General features: G+C 37.7%; 1 protein-coding gene across 1 annotated transcript in view; it reads left to right on the forward strand.

The window, feature by feature from the left end:
* The first annotated feature begins 2473 nt into the window (after positions 1-2473).
* The window catches only part of myoz2.S (myozenin 2 S homeolog), a 30803-nt gene continuing 7044 nt past the window's right edge, over positions 2474-26232 (forward strand). The window contains 3 exon segments of the mRNA NM_001086904.2: positions 2474-2552; positions 8623-8732; positions 16350-16519. Coding sequence (NP_001080373.1) covers positions 8648-8732; positions 16350-16519 — 255 coding nt within the window. The 5' untranslated portion in view covers positions 2474-2552; positions 8623-8647.

A 26232-nucleotide genomic window follows, 5' to 3' on the forward strand; every position in this document is an offset into this window, starting at 1 on the left:
TTTACGGTGCTCAGGACCCATATTTCTATTCCAGTCAGCCAGTACTCTGGCTGCAACTACAGGTTGCAAGTGGGAGTCTTGGTGCTGAGGTCCACCTGTCACTCCTCTGTGGGCTCCACCTAGGGTTGCCACCTTTTCTATTTATCTTTTTCCCTATTAATAACATTGGGATCAACCATCATTTTTACCGGCCAGGCCAGTAAAATACCGGCAAGGTGGCAACCAACCCTAGCTCCACCTTTTGCATTCACTAGAATTAGGGACAATGATAAATGAAAAAATAAAATTTTTTCAACTGCAGTTTTTTTCCCAGAAGCAGCAATGGACAAAAATACCATTCTGCACCCAATACAGCCATACCATGGTAAATGTTTTTTTAAATAAAATAACTTAATATTTTTTTATAGTTTGAAACTGAACTGTTAGAGGACACATTTATCAAAGGTTATCATTTTGCATTCATGTGAGTTTTTAAAAACTCCCCTAAATTTGAATTTCAACCAATTTAGAAATGTATCTATCTAATCGAATTTTTTAAACTCGGGTGAATGGAAATGACCCGAAAACTCGAATCAATTTTGATTCAAATTTTAAAAACTCAATTCGAGTTTTTTCTCCTAAAAAAACTTGACTGTCAGGAAGGCTGCAAACAACTCCAAATTGATACCTGGATGTCTCCCATTGACTTAAAAAGTAATTCGGCAGATTTTTGGTGGCAAATAGTCTAATTTGATTTCTTAAAGGACCAAATTTGAATCGAATTTGAATAACTCCCTAGTCAAATTTGACAGTTTTGACCATAAAAAAAATCTGGAAATTTCTAATTCGACCCTTGATCAGTCTGCCCCTTAATATTGCCAAAATTGGTTTAAATATGTTTTTAATGTTAATATAGACTGTCAGATATTTACATTTTGCTTATACAGTAACAAATGTTGGGGATTATATTACTTATATATGTACTAATTCAGTCAGAAACCCATATTTTGTGATGAGTTATTAGGCCTCATATCTTAAAGTGATACTGACACTAAAAAACTACTTCTAAAATATGAATCTACATTTAGGGGCCGATTCACTAACTTCGAGTGAAGGATTCGAAGTTATAAAACTTCGAATTTCAAAGTTTTTTTTGGGCTACTTCTACCATCGAATGGGCTACTACGACCTTCGACTACGACTTCGAATCGAAGGAATCGAACTAAAAATCATTCGTCTATTCGACCATTCGATAGTCGAAGTACTGTCTCTTTAATATAAGCTTCAACCCCCTAGTTCGCCATCTAAAAGCTACCGAAGTCAATGTTAGACTATGGGGAAGGTCCCCATAGGCTTGGCTAACTTTTTTTGATCGAAGGATATTCCTTCGATCGTTGGATTTAAATCCTTAGAATCGTTCAATTCGAAGGATTAAATCGTTCGATCGAAGGGACTATCCTTCGATCGTTCGATTTAACTATCTGCGCTAAATCCTTCGACTTCGATATTCGAAGTCGAAGGATTTTAATTCCTAGTCGAATATCGAGGGTTAATTAACCCTCGATATTCGACCCTTAGTGAATCGGCCCCTAAAAGTTACTTATAGGTCATGCTCATTGTTTTTTGCTGAGAGGTTTGTTTTTGTAAATAATTTTTAGTTGATGTTCCTAAACCTGACTGTTTCTGACTGTCCCATCTCAGACTGTCAATTAAAGTTTCCAATGCTAACAGACTCCTTCTGCACAAATATGGCAGCCTCCCTCATACAGGAACACAGGAAGTCAGATAGGTAATGTAAAAGCATTGGGCAAATACTTTATGGCAAAATTATGAGTAGCATGCAAAGTAAGTTTTATGGTAGATGTAAAAAAAAGTTTAATTTCTAGTGTCAGAGAACACAAATTTAATTCAAGAAGTCACACCTTTGCTACATCTCCAGTTTGTATATATATAAAAAAAAATAATAGACGTCATGGCAGAAGTCGCTTCCAGTTTAACACAACTATTTTTTGCTGGCTGAATATTTATGAACTGTAAAACATGAGGGAGTGACAATGGCATTTTGGAAAAGGCACCAGGTCACATTACAAAGGGGGGAAAAAAAGCTTGACAGATGCTATGCCCTCCAAAGTGTGAAACGAAGCACGCGACACTGCTCAACATTGTTTGTCAGGAGGAACTGGCAGACTAGAATACTGAAAGTAGCCCTTGCTCTAATCTTTAATCTTTCACACCGCAAACAAAATTGCTCTTGCCCTCATATAGATCAGGAATTTATCTCAACAAATGGCTTATTATGGTACATGTTCCTTTTTGTTCCCTCTTCACTCTTTTCAAGGTTGAAAGATATGAGGTTGGAGTGCTAAATCTATATTTAGCCAACTGATGTCATGTGGATGCCAGGCTCTGTAGAGTGTTTGAGCCCCCTGTTTGACTCTCTACCAGTAACACAGCAGGGAAAGACTGTCTAGGATAAGAGAGGTCATTCAGATTCATTGGAGTGTTTCAGCCAAGTCGTCAAAAGACATCTCGCATCTTGCTTTGCCTTCCAAAAAACAGAGCCTCGGCTAAGGGTAAGCAAACCGATTCATCATTCTGGTGGGTGTCAGCGCCTGGTGCATAAAGTTAATGCGCCCAATAGATGAGCATGATTAAGGATGCCGTTCAGCTGATTAGTACTGGGCGGGCTCTTAGCATGTGAAATGTGAAAGACTAATCAAACTGTCACTGTGAATGTAGACACCTGCTTACATGCATGCATTAAAAATATAGAGAGAAACCGTACAGGTTTGTTGCAAGTCAACTGTAATAGATTATGTCTCCAAGCAACTATTATTGTTGCTGACTTCAAATACAAACCCAATGTATCTACATTAGAAAAAAAGCCAGCTGATGAACAAGACAAGGACAAAAGTTTTGACTTGAATTATTTTTAGTCGACCTTCCATGCGCAAGCTTAGCAATCAGGAATAATAGTAAAAGAAAGGTTGCGATATATGATTCAAATTGAAGGGACCCAAAAAAGTAAAAATCATTGTTATTATATTGTGCGTGACCATGAATTATCATCACTACCTTTCCATCAGTGTTTTCATCCAAAAGATAGGTTTTATAATAACAAATGCTTCTTTTTGCACCAGTATTCAATGGTCCGTTCCACTGACAGATTTCAGAATTAAAATTTTTTTTCTACTGCATGTGCCATGTTTTACTTTTGTGTGTCGCAGATATATTACAGTAGGCAGAGCTAAAACACAGTCGTCAGTATGGTTTATTGTTATCGATTGTTAGGCTGACTCTTTCAGTGAATATTATTTCTTCTATTTTTGTGATCCATAGCTGCAGAATATGTTTGGGGCATAACATGCCGACTCACATACACCTAGGGGCCCATTTACTTAGTTCGAGTGAAGGAGTAGAATAAAAAAAACTTCGAATTTCGAATGTTTTTTTGTCTACTTCGACCATCTAATTGGCTACTTCGACCTTTCGACTACGACTTTGACTTCGAAACGAACTATTTGAACTAAAAATCTTTCGACTATTCGACCATTCCATAGTCGAAGTACTGTCTCTTTAAAAAAAAAACTTCGACCCCCTAGTTCGCCACCTAAAACCTACCGAAGTCAATGTTAGCCTATGGGGAAGGTCCCCATAGGCTTTCTAAGCTTTTTTGGGTCGAAGAAAAATCGTTCGAACGATTCGAAGGATTTAATCATTCGATCGAACTATTCTTCGTTCGTTCGATCAAACTAATTGCGGTAAATCGTTCGACTTCGATATTCGAAGTTGAAGGATTTCCATTCGGCAGTCGAATATCGAGGGTTAATTAACCCTCGATATTCGACCATAAGTAAATTTGCCCCTTAGGGTGTTATTTATCAAAGTCCGAATTTATCTTAAATCCGCATGGGTTTTTTTTTTGGCTTATTTATTATTTTTTCGGATTTTTTATCCGATTTTCACTATTTTTTTGGCTTCTTTATCCGATTTTTTGGATTTTTCCGGATTTTCACCCAAAAACTCTGATTTCTTATGTTTTTTTCCCGTTATTGCACGAAACCCAGCGCACATCAAAAAATCATTGGGACTTCTCCCATTGACATATGCAACCTCGACAGGTCTGAGATGCCAGATTTTCTGATTCAGACTTTTCCATCCTCTGGGTTTAACAAATTCTGAAAAATTTGTGATTTTTTAAAAGTTCAATTTTATATGGAAAAAAAATCACAAATTTTTCGTGATTTTTACATTCAGAGTTTAGTAAATAACCCCCCAAGGGTAATCCTTTCCTTGCTTTTCCTGTGTGTTTTATAACATTACCTTTATAACACTAGACTAGTGCCATGAATGATGCAGATGCGCCAAAAATTCAATTATTTTATTTTTAATAGTTTTTATAATAATAATTTTAAAAATGAATTTATTATTTTAATATTGAAGATCACATACAAAAAAAATCTTATTTTTGTAGAAAGTAGAAAACCAGTAACCTTTCAAAAGAATGAATACCAGATGAATACCAGTTTAATGAAATATTGTTTAACTAAAAACACCAATTTTGACAATTTTGAAACTTAAATAGCAATATAACTCACTTTTGTTTAATTTACTTAAAGTTCAAATTTTATAGCAAAGAATGATCTGGCTTGCCTAAGGCTGCTTCATATAGGAACTGGGTATCAGGACCAGCTTCTGAGGAGGTCAGAAAATAACCCAAGTGGCCAAACTCAAAACTCACAACAGGCTTACTATGGGAATATGATGTCACATTACATTTATGCAATAAGTTAATGCCATGGAACATGGGACTTTGGTTTTGTGTTCAAGACTGAATCCTGATGCAATTCTTGGTAGAAAGCAATTTTTTAACTAAAAGGGAAAAATCTCATCAAATGAATATTTTGCTAAAATGATACTGGTACTCTTTTACAAATGGAAACTCAGCTTCCCCACTATAACTCTTACTACAGTTATGGGACCTGTTATCCGGAACACTTGGGACCTGGGGTTTTCCTGATAATGGATCTTTCCATAATTTGGATCTTCATACCTTACGTCTACTAGAATATCATTTAAATATTACATAAACCCAATAGGCTGGTTTTGCTTTCAATTAGGATTAATTATTTCTCAGTAGAATTCACTATTTTATTATTACAGAGAAAAAGGAATCATTTTTAAAAATTTTAATTATTTGGATAAAAGAGTCTATGGGAGGTGGCTTTCTGGATAACAGGTTTCCAGATAATGGATCCTATATCTGTACCCCTCTCTATTGGTTGTGGTAAACCCTTTATTCCCTGCATAGACAATGGGGATAGGGAAGGTAGGTCAATTCTACAAGGTGATTCAGGCAGAATTTTTTCAGTAGACTACCCTCTAGTGCTCTCCATTAATGTAATAGGCACTGCAGCATTTTATACTTTGCCATTGCAGTTTATGGCTCGCTTTAGTGTTTCATCCATGAAAGAACCCCAGGAGCAATACAAATGATATTCAAAAAATATCTACTGATGCACTGTGTGGAAATTGGATGGATTTAGAGATACGTACAAATGTTGGCTTCTGGAGATTAATCCATGTCTAGGAGTGGGAGCAGTGTTTTTACACTGGAAACACATACTAACATTTGCCAGCAAGAATTCAGTTACATTTAAGGTGGGCATTATATGTTTTTTTTAGATCTTAAAGGACAAGGAAAGGCAAAAAAATAAAATCCCATTTCTACTTTCTTTAATGAAAAAGAAACCTATCTCCAATATACTTTAATTAAAAAATCTGTACCGTTTATATAAGAAACCTGACTGTATGCAGTGAAATTCTCCCTTCATTTACTGCTGTGGATAGGAATTGTCAGATGGTCCCTAACTGCTGAGCAGGGAAACAATCATACTTATGAACAGCAGGGGGAGCCCCCGCCTTACTTACCAGCCATGCAGAATTCAAGCAGCTTTGTTTATGACGATCCCTAAGCAGCCCAGACCACACTGAGCATGTGAACAGTCTTACAGGGGAATGTAATAAAAGTCGCAAAGAGCAAAACAATTCGCACCAATAAGACTAAAAATCCACATCTCGCAATGTAATATTGTTCCTTAAACTGTTATTGCATTGCGAATTTTAATTGCGCATTGCGAATTTTAATTGCGCACTCATAAGAAGTGCTTGAAGGTGTCGTAATCTTTTGGAGCAAACATAACGACTTTTTCAGTAAGAAGTTTTACTACATTGACTGCGCATTGGCGCAAACTATAAAATTCGCAAACGGTCTTTCACTGTCGGAAGTGGTCGCTATACAGTTTCCGGGCTCGCAAAAGCTATATTAAATTCGCACAAAGCAAAATTTGTTCGCGCAAAGGCATAACTTTTCGCATTGCGAATATTTTTTCCGTTAGCGATTTTTATTACATTCCCCCCTTAGTCTTGCAAAGATATTTAACAAAGTTACAAGATGACAGCCCCCTGTGACCAACTTTGAAAGCATAAATCATTTGTTTGATTAGGCTTTGTGGTGCAGTACGTTCATGTTTATATTTAGTATACAAAATACAGCATTTCTAGCCTTATTCTATTTTAGACTTTCCTTGTCCTTTAATGCATGTACAATAACTTATATTCTGGCCTTATGGGTTAATTGGACACACAAGACATATGTGCACTGCTGGGAAATAAGGATCTTACAATAACAAGGGGCTACTTACCCATTACAATTTTCCATTTTCTAAAGGGCTCACGTTTGAAATTGAAACAGCCCCTTTTGGTCTAATAGGAGATTATAAATTTCTGTGGTACTCTTGTTTATGTTATAGAAGGGCCCTTTTCTAATTGCTGCTCTATTCTGTTTTCATAGGATAGGGATGTTCTTAACCAATTGGTATGGTGCCCTTAAGAAGAAAGTGTATATGTTTTAAATTTTGTACCCACATTATTTTGGAGTGAAAGTTCCAGCCTCGTGGTATAAAATGTAAACTATTGTTTGGTGTTAATTACATGTGAGGGTGAGACAGGATGTAGAATAATCTTGGAACTTAATAAGGTTTTGTAATCGCCCACGCTTACCTTCAGACGCACTCACTGGCGGGTTCTGGTTGAGGCAATTCCATAATCTCTTCCCAGCCTCTGAGGCAACTTCGGGCGACTATAGAAAACGCATCGGCGCATGTGCATTAACGCAGGCGATTTTGCGCTGTAGCCTATGGGGAAAAAACGCTGAGGCAGTTCGGGGAGATAGTCGCGCAAAAGATGTGGCAATTAGTCGCCAGGCGACAAAACCTCCCCGAATCTCCTCGTCTGGCCTTACCCTAATAGTAATTGTACACAGATTGTTCAAATCACCTCTTCTTCACATCTATCTGGAGTTCTCTCTCCCATTGGTCCTTTTGCCTTTAAATAGGTTCTTCCCTTTCCCCTCCTTGCCCAAGCTGACTTTTTGAACCAATGTGGGGTTGGTTGGGCAGCATGCCGCCCCCTAAAATCCTGCCACCAGAGGCCAGGCCTTAGTGGCCTTTCCACAAATCCAGGCCTGCCATCTGTACAAAAATTGAACATGACAAGCAAATATTGCTTTAAATAGCAATTATATTTAAAAATTATTCTAAAATCTTTGGAAGATTATAGCTGTATAGTTGAAAGTTGCATAGAATTGATTTCTATTCAATTTGCATGGCTATGACAATAAGAGTAATTGACAAACGCAACTGCAAATATGAGATGCTAAAATATATGCAAAATGGAGCATTGATGCCATTTTTAAATGTAGGCAAACATTGCCCTGGTTATGTAACCCACAGCAACCAAACAGCAACTTTTATTTATTGGTTAGAAATAAACTACAACCTCTGAATGATTATTATGCGTTATAGTGCTAGGGTTTCACAAGTGCATGTTCAGAGTGCTACTTTGTGCCAGGGCAGCCTTGCTGATATATCTCCAGTTTTGTTATGTATGTAAACATTCAGTTTCACGAATACGCAATCAGGGTTGGGCTAGGTACTGCTTACACACACACGCCCCAACGTGACATCACATGTATTATCCAGAGAGAATTATAACTCCCCAACCTCAACCTGAGTGTTCTGGGATAAAAAGGAAGTACAGAAATGTTATATCTTATCCACAATCCTGATATCCAGATGGCTCCTAATTATGGGAAGGCCATCTCTCATAGACTACAGTTCAAGCAATTAATTCTCATTTTTCAAATTGATTTTGCTTTTCTTTACAATAAGAGAACAGTAGCTTGTACTTGCTAGTAACTAAGCAGCGTGACTTTATATTGGTGGAAAAACAATCCTTTTGGGTCTATTCTGTGTTGAAATGTTTTTAGTGGACAAAGTATGTTGATGCAAATTATAGTAAAACCTCTGGAAAAGCATTCCGGATAACAGATCCCATACCCATTCTTAATTTTCACATTCATAAAGGTATTGTTTTTCTTCTCAAAATTGTATTTATCCATACTAGAAATAAGCCTTACAAACATAAGGTAAATATGAAAAGGATTTCCTAAATGAAAGGAAAGGGGCTCCATTTTGCAGCATGTAATATTGTCTTGTAAATCCACCATGTAGGCCCAAACAACTTCCTTTCCCATAAAACCATACAATCCTTCTCACTGCTTTTGTTCATTTTATATTTCAGGGGCAGATAACCAAATAAGCGGACAATGATGTCACAAAGTGCCCTCAACAAGGAGAGGAGAGAGCAAGCATCAGCCATTTTGAAGGAAATGCAAGGAAATGGTGGAAATGGTAAATATATATATTTTTTAATGCTGACTGCTTTGCATTAACATGACTTAGCTTTAACATCCAGCCTCACTGAGTTATTCTTTTATATGGATGTCCATAAATAATCTGTTCGAGCTTCAAGCCTCCTTTGGGTACTGAGCCTTTTGTAGTTGTCTGTTGGAGATCTATTTTCAGATGAACAACTGCTATGGAGGAATGAAGCTAACAGCTGATGATTATTTTGCTAGGATTGACTTTCAGCTTTGTGTTTAGGGCTAACAGTATGGCTGACATCCAGGAATGGGTAAAACACTACTTCAGGTACCTCCAACGTAAATACAGTGAAATATATATGTGTGCATGTATGTACAGATAGATAGATAGATAGATAGATAGATAGATAGATAGATAGATAGATGTTATATATATATATATATATATATATATATATATACAGGGCTCAGGGATGATCCAAGTACCTTCGCTGCCTGAGGTGACTTGCTGTTGCCGCCTCCACAAAGATGGAGATCATAGAGTAACACTTCATAAATAATCTCTGGCAACTAGGATTATAGCTATTATTACCATCTAGCATTTTAGTAGCAATTGCCAGTTCTTAAATCTCATCTATATTTTACCATCTATCAAGAATATACGAATCAAAACAATTTTGACACCAAATGACTTCAATTCATTTTGGAATATTTTTGCCCATTTCGCCATCTAGTTTTTCGCGACAGATATGCCCATCACTAATGGTGGTATGGTTCTGGAAAGCAGTGCAGACATGTTTCCTTATCAACATTCCTTTGTAGCACAGGAAACTGTCCCCATGCCTAAACTCCCAGCACCTGAAGCCAGTAATGATGTAGCCACTGCCAGTGGCTCTAGTCTAAGACCTTTAAGTAAACTTGGCCCTAAAACTGTTACCAAAGCCCAAGAATAAAAGAACACCCAGTTAGAACAAACAAGAATATCCATGAGGTCCAAAATAAATAAGAACATTAAAAAATCAGATATATCTGAAAAATAAAAAACATCAGGTGCCCACAAAAATACAGTGGTACCGTTTGCTTCCTGTAGTAAATCAATGTTTCCTTTCTGTGAATCAACATAACTCCAGCCTTTTATGTGTTTGACGATTAAAAGTTTCCTAAACACTCTGTGAACAATGATTAAAAAAAGGAATAACAAACCCAGTTCCTCTGTTTATAAAGAAAAAACACCTATCATATTTAAATCTAATAAAATGTTAAATATGCCAGGAAAAAGGAACAAAATGTTTAAATTAAATGAACTTCCCATCCATTAAGTAAAATGAAACTAGTTAAAAGTGAGAGACATCAGTCTTTGATTCCTGTGTGTTGTGGGAGTAAGTTTGGAGAATATTTCTTGTTTAATCATGCAGCCCACGTTGCAATCAGTGTCACTTACACAACTTCTTTAATGGCCCCAGACCACAAGTCAAAGAGACTGTTATGTCTATTCGTGTTGGGAAACATCTACAAAGCTTGGGATTCATTTCTCCATTTTTCCTGTTATAGGAACACAGCCCTAGCTTTTACTGTCTGTGGCTTACCTCAGCCTTATTTCCAAGTGTTGCAAATCAGAGAAGAATGATTTTTCTAAATGATATAGCATCTCAGCTTTTTAGGTTAAAAAATATACTTTAGTTTATATACTTTATATTTATTTAAAATACACATTATGCGGAATGATGTGCACTGATCAGGATTTATTTGTTGTAACACCATATAATTGATTACATTGCTTAAGCTGGAGTATTGCTCTCAGCACCTTCATATGAAACCCATTTTGCTAGAGCCTGAGCTGCTCAACACACAGTTAGATCGTATCAGAGCATTTTTGTATCAGGACAGGATTATCTCCTCAGGTTTATTATGTTCAAATGAGACTTACTAGGATAAGAGATGTTTATTACTTCACATTATATAACAATGGAGAAACCTGTAAATATTTTTATTCAGTTACAATGGTTTTTTTTCAATTTGAGATGGATGCAAGGTCTAAACTCTGAAAAGGGTCCCAATTTTTATTAGTGGCAAGATTTCATTAGCACTCTGTTTAACTGAATTGCATGTATAGCGTTTAACTTAAAGGCAGTAACGTAACTAGAGGGGGGGCCGGCCCTGGTGCGAAACGTGCAGTCGGGCCCGCGCCCCCCTCTGTACGCAATTATTTTCACGGAAATCGGCGGGGCACGAGCTGAAGGGGTGTGGACCCTGGCCCAATTGCACCCCCTGCTCCCCCGGTAGTTCCGCCACTGCTTAAAGGGCTTATTCCCTTTTAACGTAACTTTTACTATGTTATAAAATAGCATATACTTTTCAACTGGTCTTCATTTTTTATAGTTTTTTTTTCAAAATATTTTTATTTTTTTCTCTACTTCTCTCTAACTTTTAGCTGGCCAAAAAATTATTGGTATATTAGTAGTGATAAACGAATCTGTCCCGTTTTGCAGAAAAATAAGCGAAATGCATTGAAGTCAATGGGCGTTTTCACGTGCAACTTTTTTTTTACGTGCGCGTCAATTTTTTTTTACTCAAAATGCATTAAGGTCAAAGGCTGTTTTTTTCCTATGGCGACTTTTTTGTCCAAATGCATTAAAGTTAATAGGCGTTTTCTCCTATGGCAACTTGTTTGTCCAAATGCATTAAAGTCAGTGGGTGTTTTTTTCTCTGCAAATTTTTCCATGGCGAAATTTCGCCTCAGTTTCGCGAAAAAAAGACGTACATGGCAAAATTTTGAATTTAGCTGCGAATCCATGGCTGGCGAATAAATTCGTTTATCACTATATATGAGGCTACAATTTTGATTTTATTACTTTTCTTTATATTCAGACCCTCTACTATTCATATTCCAGTGAGCCATTCAAACCACTGCCTGGTTACTAGGGTAAACTGGATCCTAAGCAACCAGTTAGCTGCTAAAATTTCACATGCACAATATATAGGGAAATGGATCATATATCATATAATACCCAAATGTTTACAAAGTAAGACATAAGTTAATGAATTACTGTCTATTGTACATATTTTGTATCACACTGTTAAGACTGAGTTCCTTTCCCAATCTTTTAGTAACCTATATCACTGCTGCTTTATATTGCCTATAGTCAATCAAAAAGCATTTGTTACCTAATGCAACTATCTGATGTACCTGTGTTTATGAGTCAATAAGTATGTGTCAGTGTTAGTGTAAGTGTGTGTATACATCTTGCTGGAAGCAGACAAGCATCCCTGCTAGCAGCCAAATTTATGATAATCTCTCTGCTGAAACTAATTTATGCAGATTATACCATGGGGAGTGTTACTGAACTAAGACTACTCTCGTGCAACAATTCAAGAGATTCTAGAAAGCCGCTCAGTGGACCCTGAACACATCAGAACAATGACTTTATTGTTTTCTCATTTCAGTAGAGTAACACAGAATCACAATGGCAGGTTGTTATCATAAACTTTCAATAAATGCTACCTGCATGTAAAATCGGGTGATAACAGAAAAAGCATATTTAATGTTAATTCCACACTGCTTTGTTGGCTGGTTTCATTGAGGAAACACAGTTTTGTCTGTATCAAGAGGTTCACAGTGCCAAAATATAATTTCTGGTCAGCACTGGCAAAATCGCAAGACCTTTCCTTTTATATTAGTATTATTATATATTATTTATATTAGTAATATTAGTAAAACAGGAAATCCTATGGACAAGAATGATTTTATAAAGGAAGTATCGCTAAAAATAAAGTAGTCTGTGAACTGATACCAAGTGATTAATCTGGTCTTTTGTATTGCGAAACAGTAATATTAAGAACACAGCTTCTGGGTAGTAGTGGGAGATTTTTCTTATCCTTTGTTTTAAAAAAAATATCAGTGCTAATGAACAGCCTATGAAAGAGCCATTGGTTCTGGAATAATGGGTAAATAATAACATGACATGAAACTATGGAAAAACCTGATGGAAAATCGAGCAGAAAATTGAGCAGAAGTAAAATCCTTCGACTTCGAATATCGAAGTCGAAGGATGTACCGCATTTCCTACGATTGAATTTCCCTTTCATTTGATAACCTCATAGACCCTTCCAGTGAGTGATGCCAATATGTTCTTCAACATACAGTTCATTTGAATGTTACTTCATATATACTTATATATAGGTATATATCCCCTTTAGTTATAAATTGGTACACATGAAAATGCACAGAAACTGTGTTCATGTATCAAAATTAAGCCTGTTCCAGTCAAATGGCATTGCCACAGGCTATTATCCGAATAGAACGCTGGGAGTGTTTTCATGTAAAGGTTTTGTGCTGTTTCATCCACTGTGATTTTGGGCTAAAGAAAACAGTCATTACACTTGATCATTGCTTGGGATGCTGTTGCTATGCTTATGTGTCATGGCAAAAGTGTTACATAATGTCTCACAACCACCCAACCAGATAATGACTTCATGTGGTTTGCTACACCACAGGTTGATTCCTATTATATAAGAAACTAAGACATGAATAAATATTGATTGAAGCTGATCCTGTTGGTTCCTAAACATTTCTGTTTTTACATGTGAAATGAATTTTAACTACTGTTATTATATAGTATATTTAAAGCATTTATACCTTCTAAGTTTGAAAATAAATTATTAGGGAGCTGTTGCTATTATAGCGGTTGGTAGACTGGAGTCACAGCATCTTCCTGCTCTGTGTGTCGAAAATTGCAATTGCAATTGCAATATTAGGTTTGTCTCAACAACCTAATATTAACTCACTGTTCTTCTTGTGTCCCTGCTTGCACATGTATGGGACCTGTTATAACAGATCTTTCCATAATTTGGATCTTCATACCTTAAGTCTAATAGAAGATCATGTAAACATTTAATAAACCCGATAGGCTGGTTCTACTTCCAATAAGAATTAATTATATCTTAGTTTGGATCAAGTACAAGCTACTGTTTTATTATTACAGAGAAAAGGGAAATACTTTTTAAAATACTTTTCATCTCTAATCTGGACGAAAAAGACACCTACTCGAATGTTGTTCATAGACTTCAGTTCAGCATTCAACACTATCATTCCTCAGCATCTGATAGAAAAGCTGAGCCTGCTTGGACTGAACATCTCACCCGGCAGTTGGGTTCTGGACTTCCTGACCGACAGACCTCAGTCAGTCAGGATTGGAAACATCATCTCCAGAACCACCACACTGAGTACCGGAGCCCCTCAAGGCTGTGTGCTTAGTCCTCTACTGTTCACTCTGCTGACACATGACTGTGCAGCCACACACTGCACAAATTATATCATAAAGTTTGCTGATGACACGACCGTGGTGGGTCTCATCAGCAATTATTATGAGTCACCATACAGAGAGGAGGTGCAGCGGTTAACAGATTGGTGCAGAGCCAACAACCTGTCTCTCAATATAGACAAAACAAAGGAGATGGTTGTTGACTTTAGGAAGACTAGGAGTGACCACCTGCCACTGTACATCGATGGCTCTAATGTGGAGATCGTCAAAAGCACCAAATTCCTTGGTGTCCATCTGGCGGAGAACCTCACCTGGTCCCACAACAGCAGCAACTTAGCCAAGAAAGCCCAACAGCGCCTCTACTTCCTGCACAAGCCGAGGAAATCCCATCTCCCACCATCCATACTCAAAACCTTCTACAGATGGACTATCGAGAGCATCCTGAGCAACTGTATCACTGTCTGGGCTGGGAACTGCACAGACCCTAAAGAGGATAAAGATCATAGGTGTCTCTCTTCCTTCCATCACGGACATTTACACCACTTGCTGCATCCGTAAAGTCACCAGCATTGTGGCTGATCTAACACACCCCTCACACTCACTGTTCACACTCCTGCCATCTGTAAAAAAGTACAGAAGCATTAGGGCCCTCACTACCAGACTGTGCAACAGTTTCTTCCCCCAAGCCATTAGTCTCCTGAATACTCAGGACTGGACAGATCTCTCTCACACACACACTCCATCTGACCTTACTTTATACCACAATGTTACACACAGCCACTGTACGCCATTGTATAAATAAATAGCCCTGGGATACAATTGTTCTCTATGAGCACATCTGCATTTTATCATGCTCTTCACCATGTTCTTCATGCAGTGTTTAACGCCCTGGACGTAAATTTGCATTTTAGGGAATTAGCATTGTCCTGGCAAATTTATGCCTGGCGAAGTGTTGCAAAGTGTTGCGAAGTGGGCTAGCGAATTTGCGCCACTTAGGGAATTTGCCCCATAGTGTGCAAAAAAATTGATACAAAATTTTGTATTTTTCACACAAAATTATTTGTGCGCACCTCAATTTATTGTGCAGGCTGGCCTCTAAATTTGCATTCATTGGTTGCATTAACTCTAGCTAAAAAGGATTAATGGGAAACCACCATCATTACAAGTTATGCCTATGTCAAGGAAAATATACCTTTATACAGTATATACAGTATATATATATATATATATATATATATATATATATATATATATATATATATATATATATATAAAATCACACATTTCATGAAGGATTAGTAATCTTCTTTAAAAAACCAACAAGGGTAAATTGAAATGATTGTGCAATTAGAAATAGCAATTCACAGAATATTGTGTCACTCATTACATTGCAGTGTAGAAGACACAATGGTGTTGGAGCCTTGGGTATCAAGTATACAGGAAAAAGAATATTGTTTCCAGTTGCATCAGTATGGTTTGGAATGCAGTTTTAAGTTCAAAACACAAAAGTATAAAGAAAAAAGGATATATTTTACTTTTTGCATTGTTCCACATTCGTTTTTGCCCAGGCGCTGGCATGCAATATGAGCGTGTTCTCAAATGGACCACACAGTTCCATAGATTAATGCCAAATTGTAAACAATATGATTGTTTATCAGTGCTACATTAGGCTTATATCACACTGGCATTTAAATAGCATCTTATTTTAGCTGGCAGTTGTGATTTCTCTGTAGGGGCCTCACAGACCATGATAAACAAAAAGTAGTGGCTGCAAATCTCCTCCCTGTGGCTGTGGCCTTAATGCGTAGCATGAAGGAACTGCTGACTGTTTTTTAAATTTTAGAGTAAAAGTGCAGGGCAGCCGCAATTTGCAGTTTGCAGTTTGTTCCCATATTGCAGAATTTCAGAATAATCACACCAGCAAAAAAAAAAAGTTGCGTCTTCTGATTCTGGCTTAAAATTTGTCACCATTTAGTATATGGAGAATAACTGCAGACAGGTGACATTAACCACAAAATGGGCATCATGCAGGCAGGATACAGGTATATGCTTCAAGGGTTACAATAAAGTGGAGGAGAAATGTAGAGAGACAGCCCTCTACTTAATACTTAGTCAATGGCATCCTTGTACCTCCTCTACATCAGGCACAATCCAATGTGCAGGGCGTAAAGTACAAAAAAGAGGTGGGGGAGAAGAGGGCTCAGCAGCCCCATGACTAATTTGTAATTTTAATATATTTTTTTCCAAAACAGACAGATTTATAAGGGGAGCTAAACGTATTTTTTTCTTAGCATCCAATCATTTTGGGTTATGCCACTGGATAAATATCTGATTTACATAAATAAATCTCATGAGAATTTACTTGTATCCATGTTGTTTTGCAGAGTCAGATGGCTTGGATTTTGGCAAAAAGTTCAGCGTCCCAAGAGACATTATGCTTGAGGAGTTATCCCACGTCAATAACCGCGGTGCGAGACTATTTAAGATGCGTCAGAGGAGATCAGACAAGTATACATTTGAAAATTTTCCATATGCAATGAAGCCACAGACAGCTGTGAGTATTACCTTATATGAGGATTGTGCAGATGAAGAATTGTGATATTAGTTCCAATAACTGCAATATGTGCAAGGTGGTGTTATGCCATAACATTTTAATGTAAAAAAGGCAATTCTTTAAGAACACAAGGCATTAACCCTGAACACTGCAATTTCAAGTGAGATTCATTCTTATCACATGTAGCTATACTAAATAAGTACAGACATGGGACCTGTTCAGGTCGATGCCCAGGAATTGGGGCTTTCCGGATAAGGGATCTTTCTTTAATTTGCAACTGACCTTCATTCGTTTTTAAGCAGTGTGGCGCTGCCGCCTGAGGTGGGATTCTCAGCTCGCCTCATTGGCAAAGCGCCCCTGCCATCCAACACTGATAAAAAGGTTGCAAAAATCAAATAAAGTAAAATAAATGTGCTATAAAGTATAAACATTGCTAAACTATGATAACGTTTCATAATCTGACGGAATATGAATTATATTCTCTTGTCATCATGCTGGGGAGCAGCAGTTTTATATTACATTTCTCCTTTCCTTGTCAGGACACTGTAATCTATTAGAGCAAGTGACAAAAGCAAATGACAACTTGGCCATGTTGAACTGGCACCCTATAGTCTGCTGAAATGGAACATATTCAGTATAAAAATATCAAAATACTGAGGCTCTTTCAACATACCTGTATTTTAAAACAGGCTTACTTCATTTTTGCATTCATCAGTTAATACCTCTACAAATGTCACGTTCCTTGGCTAGGTGGTAATGAGTAAGCAACTCTGCACAAAGACTTTGCACAGATAACATTTAGGGGCACATTTACTAATGGTCGAATATCGAGGGTTAATAAACCTCGATATTCGACCCTCGAAGTTAAATCCTTCGACTTCGAATATCGAAGTTGAAGGACTTAGCACTATTCGTTCGATCGAACAATTTTAATCCATCGATCGAACGATTTTCCTTCGATCAGAAATTGGCTAGAAAGCCTATGGGGACCTCGGTAGGTTTTAGGTGGCGAAGTAGGTGGTAGAAGTTTTTTTTTAAAGACAGTACTAGTCGAACGATTTTTAGTTCAGATCGTTCGATTCAAAGTCGTAGTCGGATGTCGAAGTAGCCAATTTGATGGTCGAAGTAGCCAAAAAAATACTTCGAAAATCGAAGTATTTTTTATTCTATTCCTTCACTCGAGCTAAGTAAATGTGCCCCCTAGAGACCTATTTATCAACAGTTCCATTTCAGTGGTTTTTAAAACCATAGCTAAACTCACTTTCTCTAAAACCATAAATGTCATGAAACTTTTTGCAATATGTGCAACTTTTTCAACTAATGGCACAATAACTGCGACTTTTCCATGTTGTCGCACAAAACCTTTAAAACAAAGAATCAAAGAAAACTCTTTCAGTTGTAAAAGGGAAATCTGCCATTGATTTCTATATGATTTTAACAGGTTTTAGCTGGAGTAATTTTGAATTCGAAATTGTTGCAGTTTTGTTGCATAATAAATTCACAGAAAAGTCATGCTTTTTTCTGCATCTTTGGTGTCAAAAGCCTGACCTAAAAAAGTTGCGGTTTAATAAATCAGCCCCTTTTCACCTGAGCTTGGAAGATGTTGCCCTTGCCCAAAAACATAATCAGATACATCGGATGAGACCACTAATTGTCCATTCGGCACTAGCCAAAAGACAATGGTGACCAATGAATACTGCCTCCTTCTTGCAACTGATCACTCAACGTATGGCCAATTTGATGAACAAAAACAATAAATTGTGGACAGTTTGAATGTTATAACGTTGCTGTTATCTCTATAATTGCCAACTTGATGATAGAATGTACTGCTTTGACCAATGAGCTTTTGAACTTCTTCAAAGCCCCAGGTAATGATCAGGCTGTGTTGGTACTTGAGCTGGTACCTTTAAATGAATGCTCACGCAGCTTTGCCCCAAATAAGAGTTTGTGTAAGCAACACTATTACCAATTTTTGTTCTGCTTTAATGATTTGACCCTTTGCCTGTTTATGGATTTTGCTGATTACAGTGAATCTCGACTGCCTGAGACGACCTTTTGTCTTTCCAAAATGCAGGTGTTATTGCACAAAGCCCCACCAAAAGGGCCTTAGTGAACACTGATAGCTGGGGGGGCTGACATTTAGCCAGGGGTTTTGTTCTAGATCTATGATAACTCAAAAATAGTGCCAAGTTCTTTGGATCTTTTATCCAAAGCCTTTCTGGCCTCCATGGAATTTATGGCCTGTAAGAGAATCTACTGAATAACCAGGAGTCATTCCATGACCTTCTGGGTTTGGGTTAGAGACATTAGAATTCAAGCCTCCACTCAGAAAACATTTCACATTATATGATGGAAGGCTGCAGTAAGAATTGTTTGAGGTTCAAGGAAGTTGTCTTAGCCCTTAGGGTCCATTTTACATTCTTTTTTCCTGTTGACACTTGTTAATACAGGTAAATACTGGTGCAAAAGGTTTTTGCCTACAGTGCACTCTACAACCCTTCTCTAAAGTATCATTAAACTGTACTGTTGTACTGTGTAAACAACACTTGTGGGTGTAAGTTGCACCCCAACATAAAAGGGATGGTTTTTGCACACCTCTTTCGGTTTAGGTGCATCCATTAGGTACAGAGCTGCCTTAAGCCCATAAATGCTGCACCTTGTCAAGACTTCCTGTTCAGTAAAGGGGGCAGAGCGCAGCCAGCAATGCATCGGGGATTGGTGCAACTGTTAGTAAATGAGTCCCCTAAACTAACACCGGTAATATACTACTAGGACAGGAACTAATATATAATAGTAAGCTTGCTCAGTGTAGGATGATATTTTTCTCTTTCATTTCAAAACCAAGTTTCAAAGGGAAAATGTTACTTTGTTAGCCAGCAGATGAGCAGCAGAGGAAAAATTATTGTATTTTACTAAATTTCAACCTGAAAAAAGGACCATAGAATCAAGGGGACTTGTTTTGTAATATTCCTACATAGTAAGCCATGAAAAGTATTATATTTATGCCACTCCTTATGTCCCTGTCCAGCCTGATGAGGCTTTCCTGATGCTGCCCCCCCCCTTCCCACACACCCCTGTACTCCCAAATTCATTGATGGAGCAGGTTGTGGGGGCCCTATACCTAGTGCAGAGGAATCAATTATGCTCTCTGCACTAAAGAACCACAATTGAATTCCAGTGTATCACCTATTTGGCTGTATTTCATCAAATACCCACTAGCAGGGTAGAGCATTGGCTACATGCAACTTACACAACAGGGTCAGGGCCTTCGCCATGTGGAAGTGTTCCCTTTACTGTGTAGTGCAACTACATCCCTCAGGCTACTGTACATACAAACATACATAAGATGGGCGCCAGGAGGTTCTTATGGTACAAACAGGAACGGTTTATTAACTATGCACTAGGCAAGTGACCACAGGTTTGTTACTCACGCTGGAGCTGAGGCAATAGCACAAAACTCACACAGAGCTCCAGGCATTAGGCATTTCGATGAGGAAGAGCCTCCATGAGGCAATTGCAGTATCCACACACATTCCCTCTAGGAAGTCTTCAGGAAGCAGCTTCTACTCTACAGTCCTTCTTCACTGAGGTCCCTGACTGGAGGCAATCACTGTCCCAGAAGTAATACCATTGCAAAAAAAAAAAACAAATAAACTTGTGTTGTTTCAGCGCCCAGTATTATACTGGCATTCTGGGAAAATGCTGAATTGTGGGGAGAATATGGCAAATTGCATTTCATTTTGCACAAGAATTTTCACATAGGGAATTCTCCCATAAGAAAGTTACCTGCATACATAATGTATACAGTAATATTATTTCCAGATGGAATACCTGGCTTCCCAACACGTTAGTCTTTTAGGCAACTGCCTAAGGAATGAGAGTTAAATGACTCCAAATAGCAGTTACTCAAAACAACAAATGAAAGAAAAAGTTTGTTTGTTTTTTTTATTTACTTGAATTAAAGCAACAAAAGTAATGATGATTGGTTGCTATAGGTATCCAGACAAGTATAATTAAGAATCTACATAATAAATGAGTCCCTTATATTGCAAGGAATATCAAAATAATGTATATTTGCAACAAAAAAGTAACATGACTATTACTATTAACAAGTATCTATGAAGTGACTATACAATAGAAGAATGCATGAAATATACACATGACGTATAAACAGTGACAGAAATGTTAGCATTACTATTATTATTTCATATGCATGCCGATCTATACTATTCTATGAATATTCCAATTACTCATAGTTCCATCAAATTCATCTTTATGCTTGATATCATTATATAAGACTAATGGATCCGCCACTTGGACCATATATTACTTTATACACTTGATAATAAAAGAGAGAACTGAACCATTAGCAGCACAACAAATACCTGCTGAGTTAGTCCATGACAAGGCTTCATTTGTTGCTAAGTAACATAATTACTCCTTGTCACTTCAGTACTATATGGTGTGCATGTGTTATTACTGACTTCCGGCACACACGTGAGTCACTGTGAATCAAACGCTTTACAGAACAGGAGCACATGACATTACTTCATCCAAAACACTGTAAAGAGCTTTAAATGACACGTGGTGATACTTTGCTAGCAAAATACCTTTGTGTCATAACTATGTGGTTTCAACATGTATGGCATAAAGTACTTAACACGTGCACGTTTTATAAAAGGGTTTTTCTGTATATTAGTATATTTTCCATAATTGAAAGTGTAACATGAATATTTAATCTCTTTCATGCAACACAGAGAAATGAGAATGGGCAGTATCTATGTCATTAGTTTAGCAGGAATATTTAGGCAAGAGTGAGCAGAAGATATTGGGGCAAATTTACTTACCTTCGAAGTTGCGTCAGCGTTGGCTTCACCGCACTTCGCCACACTTCGCCAGGCGTAGATTAGCCAGGGCAGCACAAATTCACGAAGATCCGAAGTTGCGCACAAGTTACTGATTGTTTGAGAAGTTGCACTAGCGATGTTACGATCAGCGTTTCGAAGTTAGGATCGGACATTTGCATACGGCGTGCAGTTAAAGTACAATGCCGTATATGCAGCATTACACTACACAAGGCCGGGGAACCTTAATAAATGTTTTCTAATGCCCTACACATGTGCCCACAGTAAAGTTTAGGTGCCATACGTTATCAAATGTAGGGGGGAAGGAGGGTACCCTAAAAACAAAATTTCACTCTTTTTCAGCCTATCACCCTTAAAAAAGTAAAAGACGCCAGTGTTTTTGGGACTTAGAAAAAATTTCAACTTTTTTTGGAGCAATCCCTATCTACTCTATTGCACTTCGCCTGATCTCAGGTGGTGAAGTGAAGCAAGAGGTAATGTTCACGAAAATCCGCAATTTAGTGAATTGGCGTAGTTACGTCCCTTCGCCATAGCGCACCTTCGCCTGGCATAAGGGTGCGTAGTAGCGCTAGAGTAGATCCACTTCACTAGCGAATTTACGCCAGCACCCATTAGTAAATTGGCGAAGTGGCAAAATGACGTCACGCTGGTGAATTTTCGCTAGCGTTAGCCACTTTGCCCCTTTAGTAAATTTGCCCCATTGCCAGTACTGACCTTGGGGCTGTAAGAATGGACAAAAAAATTCATGGTAGGGGTGAGTAATAGATGTGCCTCATCTCATGAGGGTGCAAGACCCCAACTCATACATCCCTCCCCCACCATGTACCTTCTCTTCAATGCCACTGTAAACCTATGACTGCTGCAATCTAATATCTGTCTGGGGTGGTCATGACCCACTGGGTTTTTCTCTACGTCAAACTGTTGGTTAATGTATAGTTTAATTTATAGATCACCGTGGAGCCCTGGCCAAAGTTGTAATGCGTCTATTCAACAATGGCAGTGGGGGTTCACACAAATGACAGAATTTACAATATCTTTTCCAAAGGAGGATGGTGTTTATGCAGATTTGTGCTAGTTCTTAAGTTTAGATAACATAATAATTATTCACTGGAAGGGACTTATTCATCGTCAGACTGTATTTTTCTACAAGCTTCTTTGGGCAGTACCTCAGCCCAGTGGCAGATTAATGACATGTGGGACCCTAAGATACATCTAAACAGGGCCCCCCTTTTATGCTGCTGCCGGGATGTGTGCAGTTCCAGGGATGCAAGCACCCTAGTTCTTCATGCCAGGTCAGGTTCAGTATGCCAATGACGTTACTGGATCTGAACACATCCGAGCACAAGCATACACCTCGCATGCATTCTTTTCCCAGCAGGTGCGGCCTGACCGGACCCAGCAGCTCAAATAAAATTTTATATTTATAATATAATTGAAGAAATATTGAAAGAAAACAGCAATGGACCCCTGATAACACTGGACCCCTAGTGAATAGTCTAGAGTAGCCTGTGCATTAATCCACCCTTGCCTCAACCACTATTAACTAACACAGCACAATATAAACCTTTAGTAATCTTCCACACTAGTGTTCTGGGCTGCGCTCCCCTGCATTCTGTTTTAATCTGTTCAAAGGCAGTGGACCACAGGCCTAGAAGCACTCAATTCTTCTGTATGGTCCCGTTCTCATGATGACACAAACAAGAATGCTCGCGTGGAAGAGTTCTTACTAACAAGTTTTTTCCCTCAACTTTATGCAGCTGCCACTACTTCTCCCACAGCCATTACCGATTTCCCCAGGTGCTGACAGATTAATTCATTTACTTGCACTGCTTCCTTCAGCCCCACTGAACACAGTTCCTGTTATTGTCCTCAAATGCTGGGTCTCATTCTAGGAGAGATATACCTTCTCTTTAGAGTTTTATTAATCACTGTGCCACATGCAGTTGCTTTTTAAAAAAGGCATTGAAAAATATTCCATATCATACATTGCATTCATGTTATTTATCATTTTTCTTAGGTCAGGCATAGGCCAAGTGGTAAATACATGCCTGCCTTTGCTTTCTTTTCCTTGTGCTCCCAGGCTGATTGGCATGCTCTCTCTCTCTCTCTCTCTCTCTCTCTCTCTCTCTCTCTCTCTCTCTCTCTCTCTCTCTCTCTGCGTGGCTTGCTTAAACACCTGTCGAAAAATTTGAGATAGCCATGCGTTCTACAGTTGAAAGCATGGGCATCTTAGATTTTCTCCAAACAGATGAGTCAACGGTCCAAAGTTTTATGTATATAATTATTGAAAAGATCCACACTCCATTTCTTGCAAAGTTCATATTATTTTTATTGTGTACAAATAAAAAAAAAAAGGATTTTTGTACACGATAAAAATAATTTGAACTTTTGGAGTGCGGGTCTTTTCTATATATATATATATATATAAATTAAAGTCATAGTGACACAGTGGTCCCCACCAATCAGTGGGCCCTGGTAAGGTGCCCCTTTTCCCTTTAATTAAGTGGACCTATCTGCAGTAGAAGCAGAATTCTGAGTAAAAAATTGAGAATTCTGGGTGTGGATATTATAGTAGGTAACTGCAATAAGACTTGTTTTGCTTGAATAAGCCTACTTGCTAGGCTAATCCTTGAATAAAGTTCCATTATTTTATGAACAACATCAACACATAAAGGGATCACAGAAATAGTTAACTTCAAAATAAAAATGGAAATGTTTAGGATAGCTTTTTAAGCATTAAGAACTACAACAATATTGAACTCTGAATGATTCCTGGCTAGGCTGATGTGGATAAATTTGGCTAATAAACCACACATGAACTGTAACTTATTTTGCTAATGTTTTCTTTTAATTCAGGCCTCCACAGGTGTCTGTAGAAAGCTGAATGTTTTTCTTGGGAGCTAACAGGACCCTTTGTACGATAATAAAGCCTTGAGAACATTGCGAAATTTATAGCACAGCTAAGAGGTCATTTTGTGCTGAAATTAATCAGCTGACTTGGCTGGATTGGCAGAAGGAAGAAGAATTATTATTTCATTAGAATGTGTGTTCGTGCCACAAACCCAGAGAAGTTCTGGTGTGCAAAAGAGAGAATGTCAGTATCAGTCAATAAAAGCTGAAGTGCACACTATTGATGCACGTACAATGTCCTCCTTAATAAAATCATGCTGAAAAAACAGTTTGCTGGATTTTGAATGATTATTTGAAGGGGGGGGTGGCTTGCACCTTGTATTTATGTTACTGTTTGTATGGTCTATGGTTTCTTTCCAAACTTAAAACATACAGGTTGAGGCAGGCTAATAGATTTTCAATAAAATCGACCACAGTGTGTGTGAATGTGACAGGGACCTTAGATTGCAAGCTCCATTGGGGCATGGACTGATGTTAATAAGGTATCATCTCTGTACAGCACTGAATTAAAATGTTGCAGTAGTTTAAATAAAGGATAATAATTATTACAAAATTCTTAATGCTGGTATGGGGTCCCAATGAATGCATTTAGCATGTAAAATTCTGCATATAATCCATAACAGATTTGAATTTGTAATAAAGGGGGGGGTACTTGTAGATAACTAAAACAAAAATATAATGTACAGTTGCCCTGTACTGGTAAAATTGGTGTGTTTGTTTCAGAATCTCTACTATAATTTAATATAAGATGCTGTGTAGCCATGGGGGCAGCCATTCAAAGCTAAAAAAGGATACACAGCAGATAACATGTAAGCTTTGTAGTATACAATGGCATTCTTTGGAACGTATCTGTTATCTACTTTGTATCCTGTGTTTGAATGGCTGTACCCATGGCTACATAACAGCTTATTTATATAAACTATAGTAGTCTTTCTGAAGCAAACTCAACAGTTTTGGAATATAGGACCCCACTAGACTATATTGTCATTCCTTTAAATTCCTTTTTTTTAATGTTACTTTCCTTTAAGTCTAGTAATCTCTTATTTTGGACATGAAATGCAATTTTGAATTAAAAAAACAAAACTTATATAAGGCACACAAAAAAAATCAGAAAACTGTTATTAACCTCTGCACTCCTATTGCATTTAATTCAGCTGCACCTCATGTTGTTTGGCATTCAATAAATAGGACTTTGATGGCTGGAATGACAGATCTAAAATAAATTAGTGGTCAAACAAATAAGCAGAGGCATGCTCTCATTATATGATTATTTATAGATTTATTTTTTAAAGCAGCAGTTATTCAAGTAGAATTCCTATACACATTGCAGTGTGGTACTCACTTACTCTGAAGGAAATAAGTAGTGCTGATTAGGTTAACTAGCAGTCTGTTTTGATTTAATTAACACAAAAGCCACTTATGCAGCTAGATACAAGTTGTGTGGCTATTGCTGACTGCATATGGACTAATTCCCTTGTGATCCATTTGCCCTCTATGATGGCCAATTTGTACTGATCCGCTGATGTGGCATGTGGCCAGATCAGCTGGTAATAAAGGACTGAATTAAGTTTTCCCATACACACTGTTGCCCAGTAGTACTTCTAGTAATGCCTTCAAGGAGGCACCACAAAGCAATGGGATCACCTTAAAGGAACAGTAACACCAAAAAATAAAAGTGTAATAAAAGTAATAAAAATATAATGCAGTGTTGCCCTGCACTGGTAAAACTGATCTGTTTGCTTCAGAAACACTACAAAAGTAGAGAGGGGTGTGTGTATGGATGCTGGGTTTTCATTTGGAGGGGTTGAACTTGATGGACTTTGTCTTTTTTCAACCCAATTTAACTATGTAACTATGTAACTACTATAGTTCATATAAACAAGCTGCTGTGTAGCAATGGCGGTAATTGAAAAAAGGCTATATGGCACAGGTTAAATA

Source organism: Xenopus laevis, chromosome 1S, assembly GCF_017654675.1.
Source record: "Xenopus laevis strain J_2021 chromosome 1S, Xenopus_laevis_v10.1, whole genome shotgun sequence".
NCBI classification, from domain to species: Eukaryota; Metazoa; Chordata; class Amphibia; order Anura; family Pipidae; genus Xenopus; species Xenopus laevis.